This window comes from Protopterus annectens, chromosome 8.part0, assembly GCF_019279795.1.
Source record: "Protopterus annectens isolate FY-2018-M chromosome 8.part0, PAN1.0, whole genome shotgun sequence".
NCBI classification, from domain to species: Eukaryota; Metazoa; Chordata; order Ceratodontiformes; family Protopteridae; genus Protopterus; species Protopterus annectens.
The window spans coordinates 1,883,434,875-1,883,461,403 of record NC_056741.1 but is presented as its reverse complement, the minus strand read 5'-3'; the positions used below and the strand labels follow the sequence as shown (position 1 = coordinate 1,883,461,403).

Below are 26,529 nucleotides of genomic sequence, written 5' to 3'. Positions count from 1 at the left end.
GGACAAGGGGTCTCTAATACAGCCATAAATCAACCCTTCTGATGACACTGTGGGTGATGGGGTTTTGATCCCTTTCAGACACGTATTTTTTTAGGACATGCTAAAAGTCCTGCAGGAGGCCAGAAAACCCAATACTAGGAAATCCTACATTTGCAAATGGAAGAGGTTTTCCATCTGGTGTTTTTCCAGAAACCTACAACCATTGTATGTAGATATTCCAGTGGTTTAGTCTACTGAAGACTTGGGTTATCATACTCTTTGGTAAAAGCTCATCTCTTAGCAATTTCTGCCTGTCTGCCTATGAACCCTCCTTTAGCTTCTAGGTCAAACTTTTCTTGAAAGGCATCCTTCATATCAGACCACCAAGGAAACCAGTGCGGTCTCCTTGGGATTTAAACTTTGTTTTGAAAAACTTACATTGCCTTCCTTTGAACCAGCAGTTTCGTCTTTCCTTCAACGTTACAGTTGGAAAACTGTCTCACCATTGCACTTGGAAGACAGCACGTCTTTTGGCTATTACATCAGCCAGAAGGGTTTCAGAACTTCAGGCCCTTAGGCTTCTTCTCCTTTTACTGTTTTTCACAAGGATAGCATTCCCCCTATGCACTAATCCCTCCATATCTAAGGTGGAGAATGAGTTATCACTTACAGTCCATTAACCTACCCACTTTCTTTCCCTCTCCACAATCTTCTAGTGATAGGATCTTGCACACCTTAGATGTGCATAGACAACTCAGGTTTTATTTGGATAAAACTAAGTCCATTAGGAAATCTGACCATCTCTTTGTTTCCTACCATCCCAGGCCTCTGGGCAGACCTGTTTCCAAGCAGACAGTCTCCTCCTGGATCTTTAAGGCTATTTTCTTCTGTTATGTGGCTCATTGAAAAACCCTTGGTTCTCCATTTAAGGCTCATTCCACTAGAGCTGTGTTGCCTTCAGATGTTTTTCCAAAGGTCTGGATATTACTACTGTCTAAGAAGCAGCCACTTGGTATTCTGTCCATACCTTCACAAAACATTACAAGTTGGATGATATATGTAGATCTAAAGGAGGTTTTGCCAGGGCTATTCTTCAGGGGGTTGTAGAGAGTGCTACTGCCCCTCCTCCCACTCTTTTGTCTGTATGAGCTTTGGTAGTCTCTCTCATGTTATGAATACTGCAACATAAAAATAGGACATGGAATATTTGTGTAAAATCTTACCATAACCACAGATGTCCTTTTCTGTATGTTGCAGTATTCTATCCCTCCCACCTTCCCTCTGATACTTGCTTGTTTCCTGGATGTGTGTTTTCTCAGTTTCTGAGGCTGGTGTTCTTCCTGGGGCATTTTGTTCTGAGGATGGTACATGCCAACGTCTGCTGTATGCATAGTGTCACTTTGGAAGGGATCCTGTGTGTGACATCTCGCATCTTGTTAAAAAATTATATGACATTAAACTAGTAAACCCAATATGGAAGTTCCATTTTTAGAAAAATCTTTTTTTTTTCTTCTTAACATCTGATCAGTGTTCCTTTTTCTAATGATCTTTTAGAGGTGGAAGATGTCCAATCCATGTCTTTTGAAAGAGAAATGTTTTTAATAAGGGTGTGCTTCTTCAGTAGTAGAAAAAGTCCTAGTGCCAGAAAACAAAGTCTTATTCTTGCAGGGGAAAACTAGTTGAGCTTTAATGTTATTCTGTTTTAAGATGGTTAATTAATGGCTAAGTTTTCTGTCTGAGCTCCATAGTCTTGAATGAATAATCATTGTCTAATCTAATAGTTGACTGTCCAAATTTTATTGAAGCTCTTGATCAAGCAGTCTTAATTACCAGTTCTTTGTGTAGATAGGATAAAAGCTTGACTATAATGGATCTGGGTTTATTTGTAATGTTATAAGTAGATATTTTCTCAATCAGTCTGTGCTCTTTCTATTCCATGTGAGATGGTTTCTTGTAGGTTAAGGACTTTAGGAATCCAAGTTGTTAAAAGAGAGAATATCATCACCTTCTGACTTTTCAGATTAGTGAATTATTTTTATACTGTCCAAAACAATGTCCCAATCCAGGGCTAACACGAAGTAACCACACCAAGTAATACAGACCACCGCTAAAACGAATCCACAGAAGGCAGGCAGTTGCAGAAACACTTCTTTAATAGGAACAGACTAAGCGCTTTCACCAAACACACTTTGGCATCTTCAGAGATGCCAAAGTGTGTTTGGTGAAAGCGCTTAGTCTGTTCCTATTAAAGAAGTGTTTCTGCAACTGCCTGCCTTCTGTGGATTCGTTTTAGCGGTGGTCTGTATTACTTGGTGTGGTTATTTTTATACTGTTCTTTCTGTCTTTTCAATGTCATCAAGTTTCTTCATCAGCCAGGAATTGTATTTTTTATGGTTTTGGTTTGAAGTTCATTTTCTTTCAGTCTCTTATCAGTATCAGACAGCAAGTACAGCTTCCATATCTGAAACTTTGGATTGTAGCTGTTGAAGTAAGCCTTTAAATATATTAGTTTGAGACTTTTTTTTTTAACTTCTTGAAGATTTTCTTGGAAGACATCTATTTTGATAGCTAATTCCTCAAGTGTTGTTACCACGTGTAATTCTTTTTTAACAGCAATTTGAATGATTGCTCTTTGAGTTACTCATCTTTCAGAAAATGGGAAAACATTCTCTTGCATAATTTGACAGGAAATTTACTATAAAAGAACTCCAGACTTTAGAATATACTAGAGAAGATACTTAGACAAATGCTGTTTATCAAGAATATGAAGATTTGTTACATTTTCCTGTCAGAAATTATAATATACTGTAGAGCTCTGAAAAAAGTTGTTAACTTAGTGCCATCTTGGCTCCACCTCCTTGACTTATTTTCCTCAGGCTTTATTGTTAAACTTGTATTAACATGGCCGACAAAGACAAAGTCCCGGCTGGGTTTACAAAATGCATCAAGTGCAGTCACAAGGTTCCATTCTCTGATAGACATGTGTATATTGTTTAGAACCACACCACCTCCAGGAGTACTGCTCTATTTGTCAGTCTTTCAACCCAAGAGTTCTGGTGGAGCGAACAAGCAAGCTTTTTCTAAAAGGGTTACTTCCTTCCTCTCTTTCTGATGCATTATCTGGAGCTTCCCTTGAAAACTTGAAAAGGACTATCTCCTACTCTAAGTACTTCAGCCATGACAAAACCTTCGGAAAAGGCCTCTTTTGGATTCGTCTGACTCCCGTGATCTTAAAAAAATTTCTAAATTGTCAGATCCGACTTCATACTCTGAGCCAAAACAAAAGAAAAAAAAGGGCCATCTGATCTGATCTCACCTTCACATCCAAAGCTTAAGAGACCTAAATACTTGTCGAATCAGACTTCTTCAGATCCAATGCTGAAATTCTGATTTGACTTTTGAGCCAAAGCTCCTTCAAGAACTAGATACTGTCTGTCAGTTGACCCTGTTCTTTCCAGGGTCCCACCCCCCCCCCTTTTTTTTTTTTTTTTTTTTACAGAGGCCTAGGTCTTCTTCCTTAGTGTCCACTCGTTCTTCCAGGAGCCTTACAGAAGGTGCAGAGCATGTCAAGTATCCTGTCTATTCCTATATTCCTATCCCACTAGGTCAGGAGATCCTGATCTTCCACTAAACCCCTTTTGTAAGTTCCTCTTCTGACTCCCTACTCAGTCTTAGAGTTTTCGGATCCAAGTCGTTTGGGTCAGTCTGCATGCGATCCGAGAATTTCTTTACCCTCTGAGCCAAAGCTTGCTCTGAACTCTTTTGTTCTGTCAGATCTGGAGAGCTCTCGGAGCCAGGGCTACCCTGTCTGATGTGGGGTGCCACAGTCGACTCTGAAGTTTTTGGAGACGCCATCTCTATACCTTGGAGTATTGGCATGGGTTAGTTCGGTTCCGACTTTGGCCTTGTAGGAGTTCTCCTCAGAACAGGGAGAGTGACTACGGTCCAAAGACTTGCCCTTTCGGATCTGGGTTTGTATTCCTCTCTGGGCGGGGGGGATGTCTGGCTTTGAGGTCATGGAGAGCCTTTTCTGTATCCATGACAAAGATGGTTCCCTTCCCCTTGGATCCTCAGTCTTGCAGGCTTGCCATCTATTTGCTTGGAGTTTCATCTATCCCCTCTACAGGGACAGCTGGTACCAAAACCCCAGGATTCCTAGCAGGTTGTTCTGACCTCTTCTGATACCTTCCCTGAGCATCCCACTGAGGATGTCCCTAAGAAGAGAATGTGCAAGAGGAAGTACTTAGACTCCCTGGAGGAGTCCATCACAGAAGATAGACTTTGATGAAGTTGAAGGGTCCCCACTTGTCACCTCCTGAAGATGTGCAGTTCGGAGACATTCTTGAAATCCTAAAGCAGAGAGGTGGCTGGAAGCTCAGCAATCCTTCCAAGGAGTCTGTATTGCTGGAGGTGTTTGGTACTGGCCCATCTAATTCCTGGGTGACTCCACCCACCGATGAGCTCATAGAGTTGATCTCTCTCTGCAGGCATGGATGGCCCCAGACAACTTTGAACCAATCCCCAGGAGACTGGATACAGTTGTGACAGCACTGGAAGATAAACAGTTCTGTGGGCAAAAGGGGTGCCTGTTAATGGCATGGTTGTGGTGACTGTCACTAAAAAGGAACTTGCCTGATGAGACTTCCACTGTCCATCCACCAAGCAAGGAGTCTCAGGCGATGGACAGGTCTGGGAAGCGTGTCTATGCTTCAGCGAACTTCACCTTAAGGTCTCTGAACTGCACCCTTTCAGGATCCGGTTCTGATTAGGTACAGGACTCTGTGACTTGTCAGTTGGCTACCCTGCAATCATTTTCCAATTCTTCTATGAGGCTAATTTTGACCTTGGTCAAAGGAAACTTAAGGGCAGCAGGTTCCTGCGTTTCCATAAGGAGGCACAGCCTGGATAAGTTTATGTAATTTTTGTGGACCCCTTCAAGTCTTTGTTCATCAATGTTCCCTTTGAAGGTATGTCTTTATTTGGCCCCAAAGTTAAAGATGCATTATCTAGGTGCAAAAAGGATAGAAAGACCCTGTCTGCTGTGAGTGTACTTTTTTTTCACGCCTCAAAGATCCTTCTCCATCAATCAATGAGGTTCTGGGAAAAATGTGGTTTAAGAAGTCCCAGGACCCTATCCAGGACACACATGGAGGAGGTTTCCCTAAGGGCAGGGGGAGCTCCAATGGTAGACGCCACCCTTACAGCAGAGGATGCCCACAAAAACAAGGGCTCAGTGATTTGTTTTATGATGGACCCTTTTAGCACTCCTGAAAGGAGGCCAGATTGTCCTCCTCTGGGGTCATTAGTCACGCACCAGAGAGCCTGGCTAGAGGTAGATACTTGATTATAGAGAATCATTTCCAGTGGTTATATAATATCCTTTTCCCTTTCATCTCCAATCTGAAGAGAAATCCCCAGTGTTCCACCCATTCCTTGGGAACAAGCAGCACTTCAAATATAAAAGCCGCTAGAAAACGAGTCATCCAAAAAGTCCCGTCAGACCAGATAGAATCCAGAACTTACTCTAGATTCTTTTTAGTACCAAAGAAAATGAGACTGGAGAACAATTTTGGATCTCGGTGACTTGGACAAAGCAGTTCGATATACAAAGTTCCAGAGGTTCACAGTTTAGTCCGTTCTACCCTTTTTGGGCAAGGATGATTGGATATGCTCACTAGACCTCAGGATGCATATTATCACATAAAGATATAAACAGGCGATCCAGAAGGTAGTTATGCTTCTGGCTTGAAGCCAGTCATTATCAATTCAGATTTTTGCCCTTTGGTCTCACCACAGCCCCCAGGGTAAGAAAAGATTTTGTTTTGTGAGGATATGTATGACTATTCGTTGTACACCTGTAATCTGAGTTGATTTGCTAGTAGTTTTGCTGCTAAGTTACTCATGGGGAGGAATAAAGGAGTCACTAGAACTAAATATAAGCCAAACGTAAGTCCATTTTATTAATCAGAAGTTTTTTTTTTAGACCCCATGAACCTAATAGAGACATTTTGTTTGGCGTTATATCCATAATCTTGTCTTACTTCTTGTAATGTACGAGGTATACATTCAGCATACTTCATTGTTTAGTAGAAATAGATGTACAACAAGAAACTTTAAAAAAAGTGTCTGTCTATTTAAGGGGCATACATTAGGGTCTTTTTTGACATCTCCAGGAGTTACATTGTTAATCTGAAGAGCATTATGCAGAGGTATGTTTAATTTTTTTCAGTGTTCTTGATTTCTTAATTTTTTTGCGTTTTAATGCAGGAGTATAAATTGCTGTTTGAGGGAGCTGGCAGCAATCCAGGAGACAAGACCCTAGAAGATCGATTCTTTGAGCATGAGGTAAGGAACCATTAAACACAGTCTTTTTTACCTTGTATAATTGAGGTGCACTTGACTATGTAGATTGCTCTTAGTTTTTGAGCGTGCTTGGAAAAATGTGTTTTCTTTTCCTTAGTAAATGTATAAATACTTGCAGTAAAAGTATGCAAAACAATTCCTGAAGGGAGGAATGAATGGGTCATTTGGATGTAGGCACTGGAGACATTGGAGAAGGTTGTGTGGATGAGGTGGGTGAGGAGGAATATTTAGAGGATTATCACTCAAATGATGTGTGACATGAAGACTTGAACACATTACTTTCAAAGCCTAAGGTATCCAGCTCTAATGCTGCTCAGAGCTGACCATTTCCCATGATGTCTTTTGCCTTCCTGCTGGCCACTTCTGTTCCAGTAGGAGAAAGTATAGTGCGCATGTCCACAACAGTACCTGAACCATGAGATACTCAGAAGTACTTCTTTTCCCCTTCCTCAGTCCATGGCAGATCCTAGATAAAACTTGCTTCGAACACTGTTTTCTTTACCTTGTTGTGATCATGTTAGTAGTCTCCACCCACATTCCTTACCAAGTACCTCTACTATCAAGATGAGACCAATTATGTTGCCTGGGCTATATCTCCTCACCATCTATGAAAATCAGCCCTATCTTTGCTTTCACCACCCCATATCTCATACCATCTCTGCTCCCACCTTGAGTGAATCAGACCAACCCCTGGCTCACTACAAACCTGTCCTCTCCACTTTTTACAACCACCAACTAACTAGGCCATGGTCCATCTCCTCCAAAACTAGATATTATCATAAAATAAGTAAAGCACTAAAACTAATAATCACTGTACAATTTATTCTGATGAGGGATGGGGACATCCACCCTAACCCCGGACCCACCCTTCCCACAAGCTGCCAGCCCACTACCACCTTCAACATATGGTCAAATTCAAGGTCCCCTAACTGTCACCTAAACATCAGGAATGTTAACAACAAGGTCCATAATCTTCATGCCCTTCTAGCTACCTACTCACCTGATGTGCTACGTCTTACAGAACCTGGCTAAAACCAGGAACTAAAAATGATGAGGTTATCCCACCAGGGTACAACATGCTTAGACTAGACCGAAACACCAGGAAAGGTGGAGGAGTAGCATTTCTGTTTAAAAACACAATAGATGTCACACTAGCCCCACAACAACCCCCCTTGTTCAGTAATGCAGAAGCCCTAGTTAGCAAACTACAGCTTAACAAAAGTAAGTCTATATTTATTGCCTGCATTTATATCCCCCCCCCCCCCCCAGGCAACAATGCAAATACCCTAGAAGATTTCCTCCAATGGCTTTCCAACACATGAAACTATGGTGTTAGGAGACAATATTGACTGGAACAATTGTTCCGAATTTCCCACCACCCATATAAACCTTCACGGTTATAACCAAGTTATATCCTCACCCACCAGAATAAATTAATCCAACTACAAAGGCAGTATGCTGGACTGGATTCTTATCAGCAGTCACCCAGACCTGTATAACACTGGTACCCTCCCAGATGATATACGTGACCACCTACTCACTTACATCATTAAGCATAAAGTAGATAACCACCACCAAGTTCTCTCTAAATCTGTCAGAAACAGTAAGAACTTTAACTCCATTGACTTTCAGAATGAACTCAAGGCATGCAATTGGACCATACTTAAAGAACTTCCACTAGATGATGCTGTAGCCTATATTCCTCTCCATTCTAGATTCCCATGCTCCTATCCGCACCCTCAGAGCCAAAACTAAGACCACCCCCTGTCTTTCTAAAGTAACCAAAATCATAGCAAGAAATAAAGCATGGGACAAATGGCGCACCTCAAAGACCCACTTGACCATATTAAATTTCGACAACTAAGGAATGATACCAAGAAAGCCACACTGTTAGACAAACAAAACTTCTATCAGCAACTTCAGCAAAAAACACCAGAACAAACCTCAGAAATTTTGGGCAGGCATAAACAAAACTGCTCCACCCTGGCCAAACCTCCACCCCCACCCCCTCAACTTGCGACCTTAAAACTCCAGAGGAAACTGCTACATCATTAACAATTTTCTTTACCAAAACCCTCCAATCTCTAGCCAGCCAACTACCCCCCACCAGCTCCTTTCAAAACTCCTCCACAACCACTACCCTACTCCCTTTCGCCTTCCAACCTGTATCTACATCCACCGTCCGATCTCCAGTTAACAGACTAAAGCCCACTTCTCAAACTTTCGACCAATAACCATACTATCACCATTGGCTAGAATTATGGAAAACTGAGTCCACAACCAATTAATGTACTATCTCACCCAAAATAAACTACTGGCCAACTGTCAGCATGGTTTTAGGCCACACCACAGCACCACATCAGCCCTTCTATCCTTTTTTATCAACATCAACCAAAACAATAACAAACTTACCTCTGCTCTCTTCCTAGATCTCTCTAAGGTCTTTGATATGGTCAGTCACCAACTGCTTCTCTGTACCCTGAAGGAACTGTCACTGAATAGTAGCTCTAGTAAATGGTTCCACTATTACCTGTCTGATAGACAACTAGCAGTTTTATGGCAGAATACCGTAGCCACATATCTACCCATTACTCTAGGAGTCCCCCAAGGCTCCATGCTAGGACCACTACTCTTCTCAGTCTTTGTCAATGACTTACCCACCCTCACTCCCAAGGCAACCTGCATATCCAGTGCACAGGCGACTCTACTTTAATATGTACCGCCTCCTCCTCAAGTGAGCTTATGACCCTAACCCAGAATACTTTCAATGATGTAGAAAAATGGTTCCCAAACAGTCAGCTTCTATTAAACCCCAACAAAATTAAACTGCTCATCTTTTCCCCCACTTGCAAATCCTCCTCACCATTCTTCACTAGAAGTTCCAAAAATGGCACAATTATATCCCCAGATACTCACACAAAACTCCTGGGCGTCACAGTCAATAACGCCCTAAAATATGATATCCATGTCAATCAAACCATCAAATCTGTCAACAAAAAACTGGGCTCCCTATACAGGATCAAACCCTTCCTCACTCCTTTTGCAAGAACCACTATCGCTCGGTCCCACCTACTTTCTACCCTCCTTTGTGCATCCCACCTCTTCACTAACCTGAATCAAGCCAGCCGTACCAAACTTGCTGTTACAACCATATTGCTAGATTTGATACAGGTGCTACCTCTAGGACCCACCATTGTATCAACCTAACTCAGCTAGGATGGCTGGAGTGGCCCAGTCTTCTCAGATTGTAATAGCCCACAAAATGCTATATCAACCCGAAAACACACCAGCACTAAATAAGATCATCAAACCATACAGCCACCTGAGGTCACTAAGCTCTGCTGACAAACTTCTGTTACAAACAACTAAGAGCAGAAATGTGGCTGGGGACTCTATTCGCCAACTCATTCAGCAAAACTTGGAATATGCTACCTGCTGAATTTACTCACCAATCCTCCTTAACCCATTTCAAAAAAAGCCTCAAACTACACTTCAACAGCATTGGCAATGTCCCTGTTTAAACCCCGACTAATCACCACCCACTGTTCCTGCAAACTCTCCCTAAGCATTTCAATCATGTACTCTAATAAGTGTATGAATTCTTGATGAGACTTGGCCCATAACTGCGTGTACTATTGTCTGAAACTGAAGCCGCATGATTTTGATGTCTACTATGTTTTATCTAAGTTTGTAACCCTACTGAAAACTGCATATTATACTTATCTCTAAATGTTTCCATTATTCATAATGTATTTGTACTCTGCTTTCTGGAGCTTTTCTCCCCGGGCCTCCGCTGAAAATGGACATATATCCAGTTGGACTTTCCCAGTAAACAAATGTAAAATAAATAGTTTGGGTATAAGACTCGGGACAGTGTTCCCCTATAACAGATGTAGGGCTAAACACTGATCCCTTTAAAGTCCCCACTACAAAAAAGTGGCAGCAGATGTCCATGTACATGACTTTACATTGCATGTAGTGAAGCCTTCTTATAGCATGTAAACTTTAGAAAACTTTATCTTTTATGGGGGAACATGACAAAGTAAATTTACAGGAACATCATACAATAAATATAGAATGGACTAGACTGGTTCCAGCTGCACCTACCTGCCGTAACTGTACACATGGGCGCATATTTACCAAGTGACGCAAGCCTGCTTTTTGCCTTTTCATCTAGCATACCCTCACTATTGTGTGAGCCACACTTCATAGTTTCTGCCCTTGCAGTGCCTAGTGGTGGTAATAATCCCCCTTGAGGATGCTGTAAGGATACTGGTCACCTCTTCCTCAGCTGATCATCTTTGCCATTCCCCAGAAAGTGTCTAAATAAGTTTTGGTGCAGGATTCTACAGACCCTTTGGAAATCCCACCGCCCCCCAGAACCTTGAATGATACCACTTATGTAGTAAGAAATACCAAAGGTTTTAACCTTTTACTATCAAAATGACATCACATTAGGGGAGCCTGCAGTTTCTGATTCATAGATTTCCAATATGTTAATTGTTCTGCACAACATAAGAGGCCACAGAACCTGGCTTCCTTCCTTTGTCCAGGAAAGAATACTACACGTTAAAAAGGTGAGGCAATATGACTCTCATGTTGGCAATTTTAACTGTTTGCCCAGTACTTTATTGTTCCTTATATCACTTATGACTCACACTTTTTTGAAAAGGCTAATTGTATACTCTTTCTACACAGGAAAGCTGTAAGGAGGTTCTGCTTATAACTTCCACAGTGACGTTCCATGTAGCCATTACAGCATCTGCACAGATGAAAAGACAGAGTTTGAGTTTTGTCTGTCTCCCTGTTCTCCTCTTTCAAAAAGCATACGCAAAGGATCTTTACTGTTTCTTTCAGGAATCGGGTCCTAGCAATAGACGCAGTAATGTCATCAGAGTCGGGAAACTAAACATCCACTAACAGAAAAGAAGGAACAGATGGTCTTTGGTCAAGACAGTGTCTTGTAGAATATTTTCCAGTCTGTAAAGCAGTCCATTTTTGTTCAGTGCCCATGGCAACACCAAAAATTGTAAAAGATGTGAGTGAGTCTCCTGTACAAAATTATTAGCTGCTGAACTTTTCTTTCTCTTTAGATTCACCTGCCAAGTCTCCTAAGCATGTAATAACTGCTGTGCTTTACCACCTTAGTTCTCTTGATTATATAGTGCTGTGTCTCATGACAGTGGTTTGTAAGGTAGATGTCAGGTTCTCCACCTGTGTAGCAGCTAGGGGGAAAATGACCGATGAGTTAAAAAAAAAAGTGCTTCACAATGTAATCAAACAAACAATACAAAAAATGCTGTGGTTGTACCTTCCAAGAACCAATTTAAATGTGTAACCAGTGGAAATTTATTCAAGATAAATAAATAAATCGCAAGAGTTAAGCACTTTCATTCTACTCTAAGAACTTCATCTGAACTGTATAGACTGACTCAATTTTGGTTTAAATAACCAGTGTAATCTGACAAATGAAAACCTCTCCAAGAATGAGACTGTCACCTCAAAAAATGCTAATATTTCAGAACTTGCTGTTTGAAATTCAAAACATATAAAAATATAAAAAAAAAAAACTTTGTGACATTAAAATACAGCCACAGTGACAAAATATCATAAGTAGTCAATTATAGACAATACGTTACAGGTTTAATGCCTTAGTTGTAATAAACTGTTAACAGAAATGTATTCATTTAACTCCGGGGTCTGAGAGGCATATAGTATCTGCTAATACAGTTCAAGATATTCTAGCCTTCTCTCTCATTTCTTTACTATATCCTTCAGGAATTGGGTCATGTTTGGTCAAAATGCACACAATGCCTTGTAGAATATTTGTCATCCAATCTGAATTTTTGTTCACTGCCCATGACAACCCCAAAAATTATAGAAGACATGAGTGAGTGTGCTGTACAAAATGATCAGCTGCTAAACTGTTTCTTCTCCTCATATTCACTTTCTAGGTCTCCCAGGCATGTAACAGCTGCTTGACAGCCTTAGTTCTCATGACTGTGTAGTGTTCGTCTCCCATGACAGTGGTTTGTAAGGTAGGCAGTGGGTGCTTCACCTGTGTTGCAGCTAGGTGGAAATTACCTATGATGGTGGGTGTTGGTTGCCAAAGATTCTGGCATGTTTTTTTTTTTTTTTAATATTTAATCTTATTGATGTTGTGATGACCCACCACTGGACCTGTAGTCAAGGAGCCTCAATCCTCACCACTGGCACCTGTGGGGGGACGTTCACTGGGAGGGGGGGGGATAACAGGGTACACGCACAGTATTTCCAGATGCAGCTCTCTGCATCAAGTGCAGTATTCAAACTCAGGCACCTTACCAAACACACTGCGTGACCATCTCCCTACATATACCTATAGGTCTCTTCCTCATACATTTAAAACACACACATATAGAACATCAAGGAACCTTGCCCACTTTGATCCATATAAGTTTATAAGTATCCTAAACTGTCAAAACTGAAATCCATTAAAAATACACCCCTTAGACGAAGCCGTTGACTATAGTACCAAACGCTTTTTAGATACTTTAAATAGCCTAGCTCCAATGCGTACAAAAAGGACCAAAACTAACCATGCCCTGTGGTTAACAGAACAAACTAAACAAAATATCAGTCTCAGAAACAAAGCCTGGAAAACATGGCTGAAAGATGGAACAAAACAAAATGAACTTTACTGCAAACAACTCCGTAACAAAACAAAAAAGCTAGTGATTCAGTACAAAAAGAATTACTTTTCCACTAAACTACCTCACACAACAATCCCAAAAATTTTTGGAAATCTGTCTCCTCTCTTCTAAACCCAGACACAATCCAAAACCCATCCCCAGCACCAGAAAAAAAAACCTTAACAAATTTCTGAAGATTTTAATACCCGCTTCATTTCCACCATTCAAAAGCTACTCAAAGATTGCACTCTTAACTCTCACCCACCCCAACCAACTGAACACACCTCCTCCCCTATAGAGTATATTCATTCTCAAACAGCCAACTCTTTCACTATCCAACCTGTACCCACCTCCCTAATCCTGAAACTCTTAAAACAACTCAAACCTTGCTCACTATCTGCAGATAAACTTCCCCACAGAATACCTGCAACTGACTGCTACCGTAATAGCTTACTCAGTCGCAATCCTTATAAATCGCTCTCTTTGAATCGTATGTTCCTCTTCTATGGAAAAAAATCTATCATTACCCCACTACATAAAGGAGGAAACTCCCATGGTCTTAACTGCCACCCTGTCTCTATACTCTCCCCTCTATCAAAATTCTTGAAAAAATGTGTTCACTCACAACTGCTTAACCACCTCTCTTGTAATGCTCTTCTGTCCCCCACCCAACCCGCTTTCTGGCCAGGCCATAGCACTATCACTGCCCTTCTCTCCTTCACTGACACCATCAACAAAGCCTTAGATACGGGATATCTATCTCTGTAATCCTACTGGACATATCTAAGGCATTTGATACAGTCTGACATACAAAGCTATTAAGTCAGCTATCAAAACTAGGCTGCGCCACAAGATCCCTAAACTGGTTTTCATCTCCCTTACAGAACAGGGAGCAGTCAGTAAGATGGCTAAATTTACAATCTGAATACCAACCCAACAATGTAGGAGTACCACAGGGATCCATTTTAGGTCCACTAATGTTTAATATTTTTATCGGTGACCTGCACAAAGCCCCCCAAATCCAGAATCTCATCCAATATGCGGACGATTCAACTCTGATATCAACCTCCAAGATCTCCTCACAGTCGCACAATAGGCCTGTACTTCTATTGAATCATGGCATAATTAATGCACAACTTATGCTAAACCCCCCAAAAGACCAAACTTTTACTATTTTCTCAGAATCACCTGACACTGACTTCAAAATCCTTGCAAAAGACAGCACAGAAATAGAACTAGTAAACACAGCCAAACTACTAGGCATAATAATAGATAAACTCACCTATGAACCACACATCCTGAATGTAATAAAGAAAACCCATTTTAGACTAGGCAAACTATATCGCCGTAAGCTCTTCGTGGATAAGTATACCATAATAAAACTAGTTAAAACCCTACTTATCCCTTCCCTCCTATGTGGTAGTGCCAATTTTACCAATCTTTACGCAACCCTTCGTAATAAACTACAATCCTGCTACAATAAAATAGCCAAATTCACCTCTGAAAAAACATACCATTCTCATTACTGCCTAGCAATCACAGAACTAAAATGGCTAGAATTCTCCCACCATCTAAAATATACCCAACTAACCTTAGCAAACAAACTTACCAGTAAACCTAATGCATGCCCAGCTCTCAAAGCAATACTACAAACATATACCCCTACTAGAACACTAAGATCTTCCTGTAAATCCATGCTCACAGTAACAAAAGAGCCGATCGATGCCTGTTCTCCCACTCCGTAGCCAAACTTTGGAATAAACTACCATCTGAAGTAACCCAAATTGACCACCCAAAATCCTTTAAAATAGCACTAAAAATGTATTCCCCAGGATCCAGCAAGCTCTGCACAGTGTGCAGGAATAGTGCAAGAGCTGCTGCACACAGTATGGCTGACGAGCAATCCAGGAATGTGCTCCCGGGACATGCATGAGCACTCCTACACTATTCTTGCACGGACACAGCTCCTGTTTGCTAATTACCCCATTTGCAGGTGAAAACCATGCAAATGAGGTGAATTAGTGATCCAAGAAGCAGGCAAGTGTTTGTGCAGGAATAGTGTAACCTCCAGAAATGTATTCGGCTACTAACCGAATACATTTCTGCAAATTATAAAATGGAGGCATGACAGCTCCAAAGAAAGCATGTATTCAATGTAGTAGGCATGCCAATGGCCAAATAGATGAACATTGGCATGGTAAATAGTTGCAAAATTATAAAAAAATAACTTTTATTTATGTCTTTTTTTTTTGTGGCCAATTTCGGCAGTTTAAGCGTAGGGCAGCGGTGCGCAAATGGGACCGGCCCGAAAATAAAAAAAAATTAAAAAGTTGGAAATAAGCTTTTAAACCAAAATCCGCATTCTGCCATAATAGTCAATGGCATGCAGAAGACAACAGTACCATTGAATAGTGGTTGCTAAGTGGGAAGGGTGAGTGTCAGTCTTGTAGCTATGCATTAGCAGTCAGTTGTATGCAAATGAGGGTATTAATACTGAATCACAGATTTCCCCTCAGTGTTAGCTAGCACCCATCCGTGTAAGTACAGCAACACCATGGTACAAGCCTAAGAGGCAGATGACCTCATAAGGGGGAGTGTCATGCATGCTGTAAGCTTATTGGAGCTCTGCGGCCCGATTTTGCCCTTAGCTAAGCACAGCTAAGGAAGTGGGTGTGTCTGAGGCTGCCTAGCAGTGTTTACATTGCCTAAACGGGTGTGCGTGCTGCACACCGGGTTTAAAAAAAAAAAAAAACGGAAATAGCAGCTCTGTTCACATCTGAGCACTGGGTATGTGAGGCACGCCTCGGGGCATAAACGAGAAGGCAGTGGGAAGGGAAAACAGCAGTAGGGAGGTAATCAAGGAGAACTAGCATAGCTGGCAGGTGAAATGTATCAGAATCAGCCAGTTACATAGGCAGCAGCCCAGTCCAACCCAGCACACTACTACTATAAACTATGCAAACACCTTTCACTCTGGTTTTTCCCACAAACTCTACACTACCAGTGTACACAGACGGTGAAATTTTACCTGACAAAACTCTCGTACATCAGTATGTGGAAGAGGCTGAGGATGGTGAGGATGTGAATGCCGATGACCATGGCTGAGGGTGGTGAGGATGTGAATGCTGATGACCATCCCACAGTGAGGAGAAGATTGTACAGACCCAGGGTAATCCACCAGAGGCTACATGAGCTGGAGATAGTGGAGCGCTGTAGGGTGGACAGGGGCATCCTACAGCAAATTGATGAGCTGTGCTGGCCACGCCTCACACACAGAGGGGAACCCATTCCAGTGGATACCAAGGTATGTGTAGGCTTAAGAATATTAGCCACAGGTACCTTCCAAAGGCCAACTTGTGGATGTCATGGGGATCTCACAGGCATCAGCATCCAGGGTACTCCCCCAGTTCCTGGATGCCATGTCAGCACATGCCAGTGAGTACATATATTTCCTCAACACCCGTGAGGCATTGACCAGCAATATGCATCTCTTCCACCAAATAGCAGAATACCCTGAGGTAGTGGGTGCTATAGACTGCATGCACATAAACATCAAAGCACCACCTGGCGAACGGGGTGGGGTCTACATAAACCACAAGGGTTTCCCCTCCCTCAACTGCCAGGTCATGTGAGATGCCCAGGGCGTTATAATGGATGTATATGCTGGTAGCCCTGGAAGCTATCACGACTCCCACATCTGGCATATGACACAGCTGTACCAGAGATTTCCCAGTGGGGACATCCCATATGGTCACCTAGTGGGGGATGCCGTGGCTGATGACACCCATCACAAATGCACACACACCAGAACAGGACCTCCATAATGAGGCACACGCACAGATGAGAATCATAATAGACCATGTGTTTGGGATGCTGAAGTCATAGTTCTGGTGCCTGAACATATCCAGTGGAGCCATGCAGTACTCTCCAGCTACATGTACACAAATTTTCATTGTATGTGCCAATGCTACACCATATGATCCTGTGGAAACAGCTGCAGCCAGAACAGCATGGGGCAGGGCCACACAGCTCCCACCATTGCCAAGGCCAGCACAGGCACAAAGTGACTCAGAGGAGGAACAGCCTGAGCCTGCCCATGTAGGCAGAAGGAGGCGGGTGCCCAGTATGCCCAGGCTTTGGCAAAGAGGCAATGCATAGCACATACACTGACATGGTAGGAACCAAGGGAATGACACCTCTCTCTGACTCGCACATACAGTAAAAGGGATGCCTAACATGACGCTACCTGTGCTTTACCATGCATAGGGAGTGTAGTATGTGCATCCGACATAGTCATCCCTCCCGCACCATCCTCAGTACTGGCACAGCCACAAGTAACTCATTCTTCCTATCAGTTGCTAAATGTAGTATGTTCTGCTAGTTGTAGCTATGGTATGGATGTGAGTATGCAAGGGAATTGGATGTCTGAATGGGATGGCAGCAGATAGTGGACACCTATGTGGGCAACATGGAAAACATAAATACTGGTGTCAACAAAGTAGGCAGTACTAGACAAGGTGACAAATCCCACTGCAGTACATGTGGTGGCCCAAATGTGTGTCCATAGGACACACATGCATGTCAGTGAGGTTCACATACCAAACAACAGCCTCAGCCAGCAGGACAGATGTCGATGACATAAAGAAAGGCTGTAGTAAGGCCTCCAATTAATGGCAATGGATAACAGCCCCCCTCCAGACCTACACAGACAGACTACAACAGGTCAAGCAGTTGTATGTTAGTTCTGCAGAGTATGAAGTCTGAAACTGAAATCTAGGTCAATAAAACCTAAGATCTGTACTCTACTGATATGTCTCTAGTCTGCATGATATGTCAGAATACAAAACAAAATGGAAACCAACAGAGTACCTGAAGTAACAGTACAGTCATAGCAAGTGTTTGCAGTTGTCACGGTGCCCCCACCCACAATCCTATGTAGAAATGCAGTAACATGTACAAGTGGGGTTGATAACAGTGGAGCACAGATTACCTAAGCTGGCCCAATTTACAGGCTAGATTGTTGCATGTGTACAATATGCAGGGCTTTGTGTGTTAGGTTGTGTGTTATACATTGTGTGGAAGTGGTCAGAATGTAGACATGGAGGGCTGTGTCCTGATGGCCTATGGCCAGTACTGTCAATGACAGGGCCATGTTCTGACAACTGCAGTGCCAACCACTGTGCATCCCAGCAAACCCCAATTCAGCAGTCATCCATACTCATTGTTCAGATGTCAATATCTGTCACCATCTGAAAGATGGACATGCCATGAATGTGGGCCCAAACATACACAAAGTACACAGGTGGAAGTACCCTAGACAGAGTACATAAAATGTAACTGTCAACTGCCCACACCTTTGGAATTGTATAGCAGCACATTAATTGTCCGTGTAGTATGGAATACTGATGTATTCTGGCCAATCACAGGCAAACCACAAAAGGCACAGTTATGAAGTAATGAGAGAATGCCTAGGTAGCATAAGGGGAATGTCCCAGGTATATCTGTGAGTCAGCTGCAAGAAGCCTCCATATCACACATGATGCACACTCGACCATCATTCACAGGTTTATCACAGGTCATATCCCTGCTGTTGGGAATGAGTACAGTATGATCACAACTTCTGTATGGAAATACCCACAGAATGCAGCATGCTGAAGAGGTGTCCTATGCAGGTGTGTCCCTAGCTGTAAGTAGCACCCTGCCAGCATCCAGACCAGTGGATTAATATGGACAGGAACTTTTGCCATTAACACCTCGCACCCTTACCCTGTCACCCCAGGAGAATCCAGTGGCTCGCAGCCAGGAACTGTAGGAGTGACAGAATGCACTGGCCTGCTACAGATGGCCTGCATCACTACCAAATGCCCTACAGTCCTCTTTCAAAAGCCTGTGCCTCACCCGTACTGCCAATGTCTGTTACCTCTTGGGGTCCCAACCAACAACATAACACAGTCCACAGAACACAAATGCAAGGCCATGTCGACAAATCCCAGTAGCATGCCCACCATGTCCTACTGCATGCACTATGGACGAACCCCTAAATAACACTGGGATGAAGGAACAACTGTAGGGATACTTCGCAGATGTCACTCGCATAATGTTAGGAAGAGGATAGAATAACAGAGGGAGGGATTGTAGAAGCATAAACACCATGGAGTGTGTGAAGTCTGAAACTCTGTGTGCCCATACTACCCCTGCTTGCAAAGCCAGTAATGGGTGGCTACAAACCCGCTCGTATACCAGAATGTGAAGGGGAACTGACCAGATTTATGAGCCCTGCCTCTGAGTAACCTGGGTAAATTTGTACAGCTGAGAGAGGTATGGCCACAGCAGGATATGAACATTCTGTTATGTCGATAGATGTACAAGCAGAGGATCCTCCGCCACCACAGTACCAAGGTGCTGGACCATTTACACACATCCATCAGCAAGTGTCTGCAGCTACCCCTCCAGAATGGTATGTGTGCAAGAATATGTAGGCTGCAGACCACAGTACTGGACACAGCTTCATTCATCTTGTATTTCCCAAGAAATAATTGTGAGCAAATAAGTATATCTGTTGGTAGTTGATGACATAATACATCACAGTGTAAAACAGTACATGTCTGAATATCTCTAACACCAACCATGTAACACAAGCAACACAGACAACAATAGTTACAGTAATCCCACTATCTTTCGCCCATTGTGACTCCATATTGTCAACCTATCTACAGATATCCTGCAGAAACAGGTTGCTAGCTGTAGGTGTAGAACACAAAGTCCTGCACTTAAGTACAACCTCCTGGAATGGATTCACACACACAATACAGGCGGTCATACTGGGCTGCTCCTACACTTAGAGAAATGAAGCCCATGTCTGACAAAAACAGTGGACTGCACATATCCGTCCATCGCAGATGTCTGCAAGCACACCACATTGCACACCATTCATGCTTTGCACACATATTGGATAGGGATACTCACACATATCTAAGGCCAACACACTATAATAAGTCAAACATATACACACACACACACACAGATGTGGGGAAGAGAGACAGACAGTGACAAAGAGATTGCCATCATGAGGCCTGTCCCACCCACCACACATGATGTGCCAATGTCAGTCACTGTAGACATTTGCTTTTGGTAGCCCTCAGCCCTATAGTGTCTGTGGTGCTTGTGATAACTGTGTAACATGCTAGTACAAATCCGGTATTCATCTAGCATTTGTATACCCAGTCCTGTCAAATGTAAAGTTGGGTGTGACTAAGTGTGTGTGTGTTTCCAGAGAATGGGTTATGGCCCATTCACACATACTGCACTTCCCATAGCCCATGTTAGCACTCATGCTGATGTCAGTCACCTTGAAATAACCCTCTGGCCAATTATCAGCCACATAATCTCCATGGTGCATGTGATAACTGCGTAATGCTATAGTGTAACATACTAGTTAGGTAGTTCTAATCCCAGACATGGCAACTTTGTGTGTGTGTGTGTGTGTGTGTGTGTGTGTGTTGTGTGTGTGTGTGTGTGTGTGTACAGATTAATGATTTCAAGGCCATTCGCAGTCACTACACCTCCCATTGCCCTATTTTAGCAAGCCTGCTGATGTCAGTCACCTTGAAATGCCATAAATGCAGAACAATATAGTAGCAGTAACTACACAGGTATGGGTTTGAATCTCATCTGTGGCAAGTGTGTGTGTGTGTGTGTGTGTGTGTGTGTGTGTGTGTGTGTGTGTGTGTGTGTGTGTGTGTGTGTGTGTGTGTGTGTGTGTGTGTGTGTGTGTGTGTGTGTGTGTGTGTGTGTGTACATATGTATGTGTGTACCTCAAAGATTTTGGCCCAATTTACAGCCAGTACAAATCTCAGAGCCTGACTTTAGCAGTCCTACAGATATCATCCACCTTACAAGTACCTGTTGCCAACCCTAAACCATGTCATGTCAGAGGTGCATGTGGTAAATGTGTAACATAATGGTCCTTTAAGATTGTTAGATAGAGGTTTGAACCTCACCCTGGCAAAAGTGAATGTGTGATTAGGGTAAAATTATTTTTGGGATCTGTCACCTACTACATCACCCAATGCCGGTATTTACAAGGGCTGGTGATGTTCCTCAACTTAGAAGTACCTTGGGACAACATCCATCCAGTAAGCTCCGTGGTGCATGCGATAAATGTGGTACACTGTAGTAGCAGTACATAGCTAGGTAGGGGTTTGAATCTCAGTACTGGCAAGTGTGTGTGTGATCAGTATCCTGTGTGGAGGCTGCTGTGATTGTATAACATGATGCATTGTGGGGTGGGTTTTGCTAAATTATTATATTGAGGACCTACTATATGTCACAATGTCCACCTTACACGGACAGCAGATGTCAAACACCAGAGAGGCTGGTGTAAACAATCCATAGCCCTACATGTAACATTATGGATTGGTGAACAATGTAGGCAACCCTTGTATTACTCAGAGAACCCTCTCCACCCATGTCTCGTACACAAATGCACTTGGCTAGGCAACAACCACTATATTGGTATTGCCTCACAGATAGTAACCATGGTGTGATTGCAGTGGACTTACATGCCTGTTGACCACAACAGTGCTACTGACATCAGAAAGTACTGTGATGTGTAACATCTCCTGTCTGAGTGTGTACTATCCAGCATCCTGTTCCATCCCTACAGTAGGCAAATAAATGCTTACAATGGTCCTTTTGCTGTATTCCCCACTGGACAACTGCAACAACTGTAGAGTCTGCAAATGTAACCCACAAAGCAAATACCATGCCTTATATACATGCCCTGTATGGACAGATGCCACTAACTCCACTGAATACCTGTATCATGCTGTCAATGTAGGTGCAAGCACGACCTCAGCACCATAGCCAGGTCTCCCCAAATGAAGTCAGGAATGCTACATCGGAGGATAACAATCTGTACACACAGCATGCCCCAGAGATCTCCAGTACACTTCCATATGTCAAAGAACATGCATGTGGGACATGTGCACAACCCAGACACTGTCCATGTTAGGGAATATAGATCACATACATGGGAAGCAGTGCACATCACTGGCCACCCACAGTAGTAACCCAGATGAGTGGATGGTGAATACAATACCCACCTGTGGGGACCACTCCAGGGACTACACCCCTGAGCCTTACTGGAGGCCATCATCATATGGCCTGATGCCAAGGTATCCCCTTTGCCTTGTACTCCCGTCAGACCAATTCACCTACTACACACCTCGAAGCAATGAACCTATGCATCTCAGTACTGCCAAGTGTGTGTGTGTGTGTGTGTGTGTGTGTGTGTGTGTGTGTGTGTGTGTGTGTGTGTGGCCTACTTTAGCACACCTGCTGATGTCATTCACCTTGAAATAACCCTTTGACCATGTATCAGCCATATAAGCTCTATGGCGCTTGTGATAACTGCAAAATACTGTAGTGTAGCAAACTAGTTAGGTAGGGTTTCTAATCGTGATCCTGCCAACTGTGATGATGTGTGCATTTCCCTGATGGAGTGTGTGTGTGTGTGTCTCCATTGACACCTGCTTTTGTGGACATTTACATGTACTACACTTTCCTTATCCCTTTTTTAGCACTGTTGCTGATGTCACTCACCTTCAAAGATAACTTTGGACAGCTCTACAACATGCAAGCCCCATGGTGCTTTCAATAACTGCATAACACTGGAATTAGCAGTACATAGTCAGGTAGGGGTTTGAAACTCAGTACTGGTAAATGTGTGTTTGTGCATGTGTCATCATTATCCTGTGTGGGTGTTGGGGTGAGTGTGTACTGACAGGATCCATTGCAGTGTGAGTTTTTCTACATCATTATATTGAGGACCTATATGTCCCATTGTCCACATTACAAGGCCAACAGGTTTCAAACACTGTAAAGGTTGTTGTAGATGATCTCAGCCGTAAATGTGTACAGCCATGTGCAATTACTATGTGACAGTATGGATTAGCAAACAATATAGGCAATTGTTATAATACCCAGATACCACTCTCCACCCACGGATCATACACAAACACGCTTGGCTCTTACTCTTACACTCTTCCATTCTTACTTGTCTCTCTCCTCCCTCTCTGGTGGATGTGGAAAAGTACATCTGTTTTGCATAGGCAGCAGCTTGTATTTTGTAAGTGATGCTCATGATCAGCTGGTGGCCTGTGCACGAATTGCAGTCCCCCACTTGCTAATTGCATGTGGAACAGCTGTGGTATCATTCCTGTAGCCAGTTGCATGGAAACACACTCCTATAACTAAGCACTTCGTGTGGGTGTTGGCCCCTTCACTGTGAGCAGGACTTCATGTGGGTGTTTGACAAACAGCATCACAGAGGGTAGTTGGAAATGCCTCTTACAACATACACTGTGGAGACAGGCCAACAAACAGGAGGGAGATGTTCCAGACATGGGGACAGAATGTAAGTATTGCTGTTCTACATTTTAATTAATGTTTGTTTAACAGGGTTTGTGTGGATATGGCTGTTCTACATGATTTCAAGTCTGGCATGACAGTGTTATGTGGTTGAGGAAACTCTCACCTGTAGGACTATCTGCAGACTGTCCAGAGTTTGGAGTCTTACATGTGTTGTGTTACACATTTTCTAACTTTAGATATGGAGTAGCATATTCTTTTGACTGCAGTCAGTACATGGTGACGTCCATGTGAGTTACTGACTTCATATCCCTCAGAAGAGATATGTCACAAACCCTGTTACACCAGGAAATTTCTCAGTTTATCACAACAATATGTCAGTTTGGCCCTGTGTTTGTGCCTATGTCCCCCAAGTATGTCACCCTTTGTCCATATGTTATGCAGTAAGAGGTGCATATGTACAGTACATCATTATTTAGACATCATACCTGATAACAAGCCAGTGAGATATCAGACTGCTAGACATGTTATGTATAGTAGGCCTTATATTTGCGGACAAAACCTGGACATTCTGTTGTAGTGTGTATAGTAGTGAGGACTGTGTACTTATAGTGATTGTTGACAGAGTGTGTATTGTGAATGTTACTAGGCCTGTGTACAGACTGTTGTTGCATGCTTCTCCAGTTTATGGAACCTTAGCAGCATACATGTTTGTAGGACCAGACTGACACATATCCTCTACCACAGTCAGGCATCAGACTACACTGTGTATTGGCCCAGTTTATGTACTGTGTGAGTGGCTCATATGAGGGTGGTTTTGTTCACACAGTCTGTATACTGTAATATTACGTAGGCTTACCATAATGTGATTGTGTTCAGATAGGTTGTGGGTATGCATTTTACACTGGTGTCTGTTACATGCCTGTAATGCCTGCTATATTTGCAAGTACATGTGTATTCTCCCATAGGAAACTTGGTCAGTGTTGTGGCAGTCTGCCTGTAGTTTGCACAGTGCTTTGTGACATGCCTAGCAGCTCAGTGTATTTACCTAGTGTGATGTTATGTCCAGATATTTGTCAGATGTAGTGTTGCCTGGCTACCATAACTGCTGTGTATTTCTGAAAAAGCAGTGGGATGGTGCAAAGATGTATGTCACTAACTAGTGTGAAGTATGTGGGCTTGGGACCTCTGCTCCTCCGGTTAATATGTGTTAGGACAGACGAGTGTGTGAATGCATCAACTGTGTGAGCTTAACTATTCCAGTATTTTTGTGAAATCCCCATTTACAAGGCTATAAACATCCACTTTGTCAGGCTTGGTCCACACGCGTCTTGCACTAAGGAGTTCTGTGTATACCTCTGCACTGACCAGATTATGTCAGACTGTCCACGTTTACTGGTCATATCTCTGCTATATTCCACAGGATCATTACTGTGATTTGTGTGGTACTTCACTACGATGATCTTCTGATGTCTGTCAGTAACTGATGGCATACATGTCAGTATCAGAAATTACTTCTCACACAACATGTCTGTTAACACAACCCCTGTTACTGTAGCAACCTTCCACATTTATACCTGCAATACATAGATGACATCCCCTTGCACTAAGAGGTTGTGACTATTGGTGCTGAGGTATGACTCCAGTACATGTTATGGGCATATGTTTTATTTATTTATACATATATATCTCTCTCTCTCTCTCTCTCTATATATATATATATATATATATATATATATATATATATATATATATATATATATATATATATATATATATATATATATATATATATATATATCTACACACACACATTACATACACAGACGTGTGTGTGTGTGTGTGTGTGTATATATATATATATATATATATATATATACACACACACACACACACACACACACACACACACACACACACACACACACACACACACACACACACACACACACATATATATGGCTAAAACCAGGAACTAAAAATGATGAGGTTATACCACCAGGATACAACATACTCGGACTAAACCGAAACACCAGGAAAGGTGGAGGAGTAGCAGTTCTGTTTAGAAACACAATAGATGTCACTCTAGCCCCACAGCAATCCCCCTTGTTCAGTAATGCAGAAGCCCTAGTTAGCAAACTACAGCTTAACAAAAATAAATCTATAGTATATCCCCGCAGGCAGCAATGCAAATACCCTAGAAGACTTCCTCAAATGGCTTTCCAACACATATCCCCATGAAACTATGGTGTTAGGAGACGTTAATATTGACTGGAACATTTGTTCCTCTGAATCTCCCACCACCCATATAAATCTTCACGGCTATACCCAACTTGTATCCTCACCCACCAGAATAAATATGTCCAACTACAAAGGCTGTATCCTGGACTGGATTCTTATCAACAATCACCCAGACCTGTATAACACGGGTACCCTCCCAGATGATATGTGACCACCTACTCATTTACATCATTAAGCATAAAGTAGATACAACCAAGATGTTCTTCGTATTTCACTGTTGCAGTCATTACATTTGGGTTATCTGCCTGCAGGTAGCCCTCAACCGGCCTGAATATCAAAGTCTTGGATCCCTGTGTTGGATACTGTCCCTTCTTCCATGATGTCAGGTCGGCAGGGGTATAAAATATGCAGCTGATGCCATTACATCAGTCTTTCTTGCCACGCGGTGCCCGAAGCAGAAGCAATTCGCAAGTGCCGGTCGGCCAGCTCCTAAAATTTTTGTTCTTGAATTTCAGAACTGAAGTCTTCAAAAAAGCCAAGTACCCCATTGGGGATCCTTTTTCTTGCTCTAAACCGATGTCAGTAAAAGTTAACAATTGTATTACCTGTGGAAAGCAAATACCTCATAAAGATTTTCATTCGTACTGCATTCCTTACTTAGGCCCAGACCACGACTTCCTCGCTGTCGGTTTTGTGCCTTACTCAACCCCCGAACTGTTCGTCGTCTGTCTATTTTTGCTGCAAATTATTTTGGTACTCTGTTTAACTATCCAGAAATGGCTTCGGTAAGACATCTGACTACGGACATTCTGAAAAAACATAAAGATAAAGACAGACCGCATATGTCCAAAGCTGCCAACGACGCGCTTCTTCAGATTGCAGTCGGACCATGAGCGGCCGAAGA

General features: G+C 42.6%; 1 protein-coding gene across 1 annotated transcript in view; it reads left to right on the top strand.

Moving 5' to 3' along the window:
* ATP6V0D1 (ATPase H+ transporting V0 subunit d1) overlaps nucleotides 1-26,529 on the top strand; it is a 347,395-nt gene that overhangs the window by 302,894 nt on the left and 17,972 nt on the right. Inside the window, exon 7 of the mRNA XM_044081376.1 lies at nucleotides 6,247-6,324. Coding sequence (XP_043937311.1) covers nucleotides 6,247-6,324 — 78 coding nt within the window. The remainder of the gene's footprint in view (nucleotides 1-6,246; nucleotides 6,325-26,529) is intronic.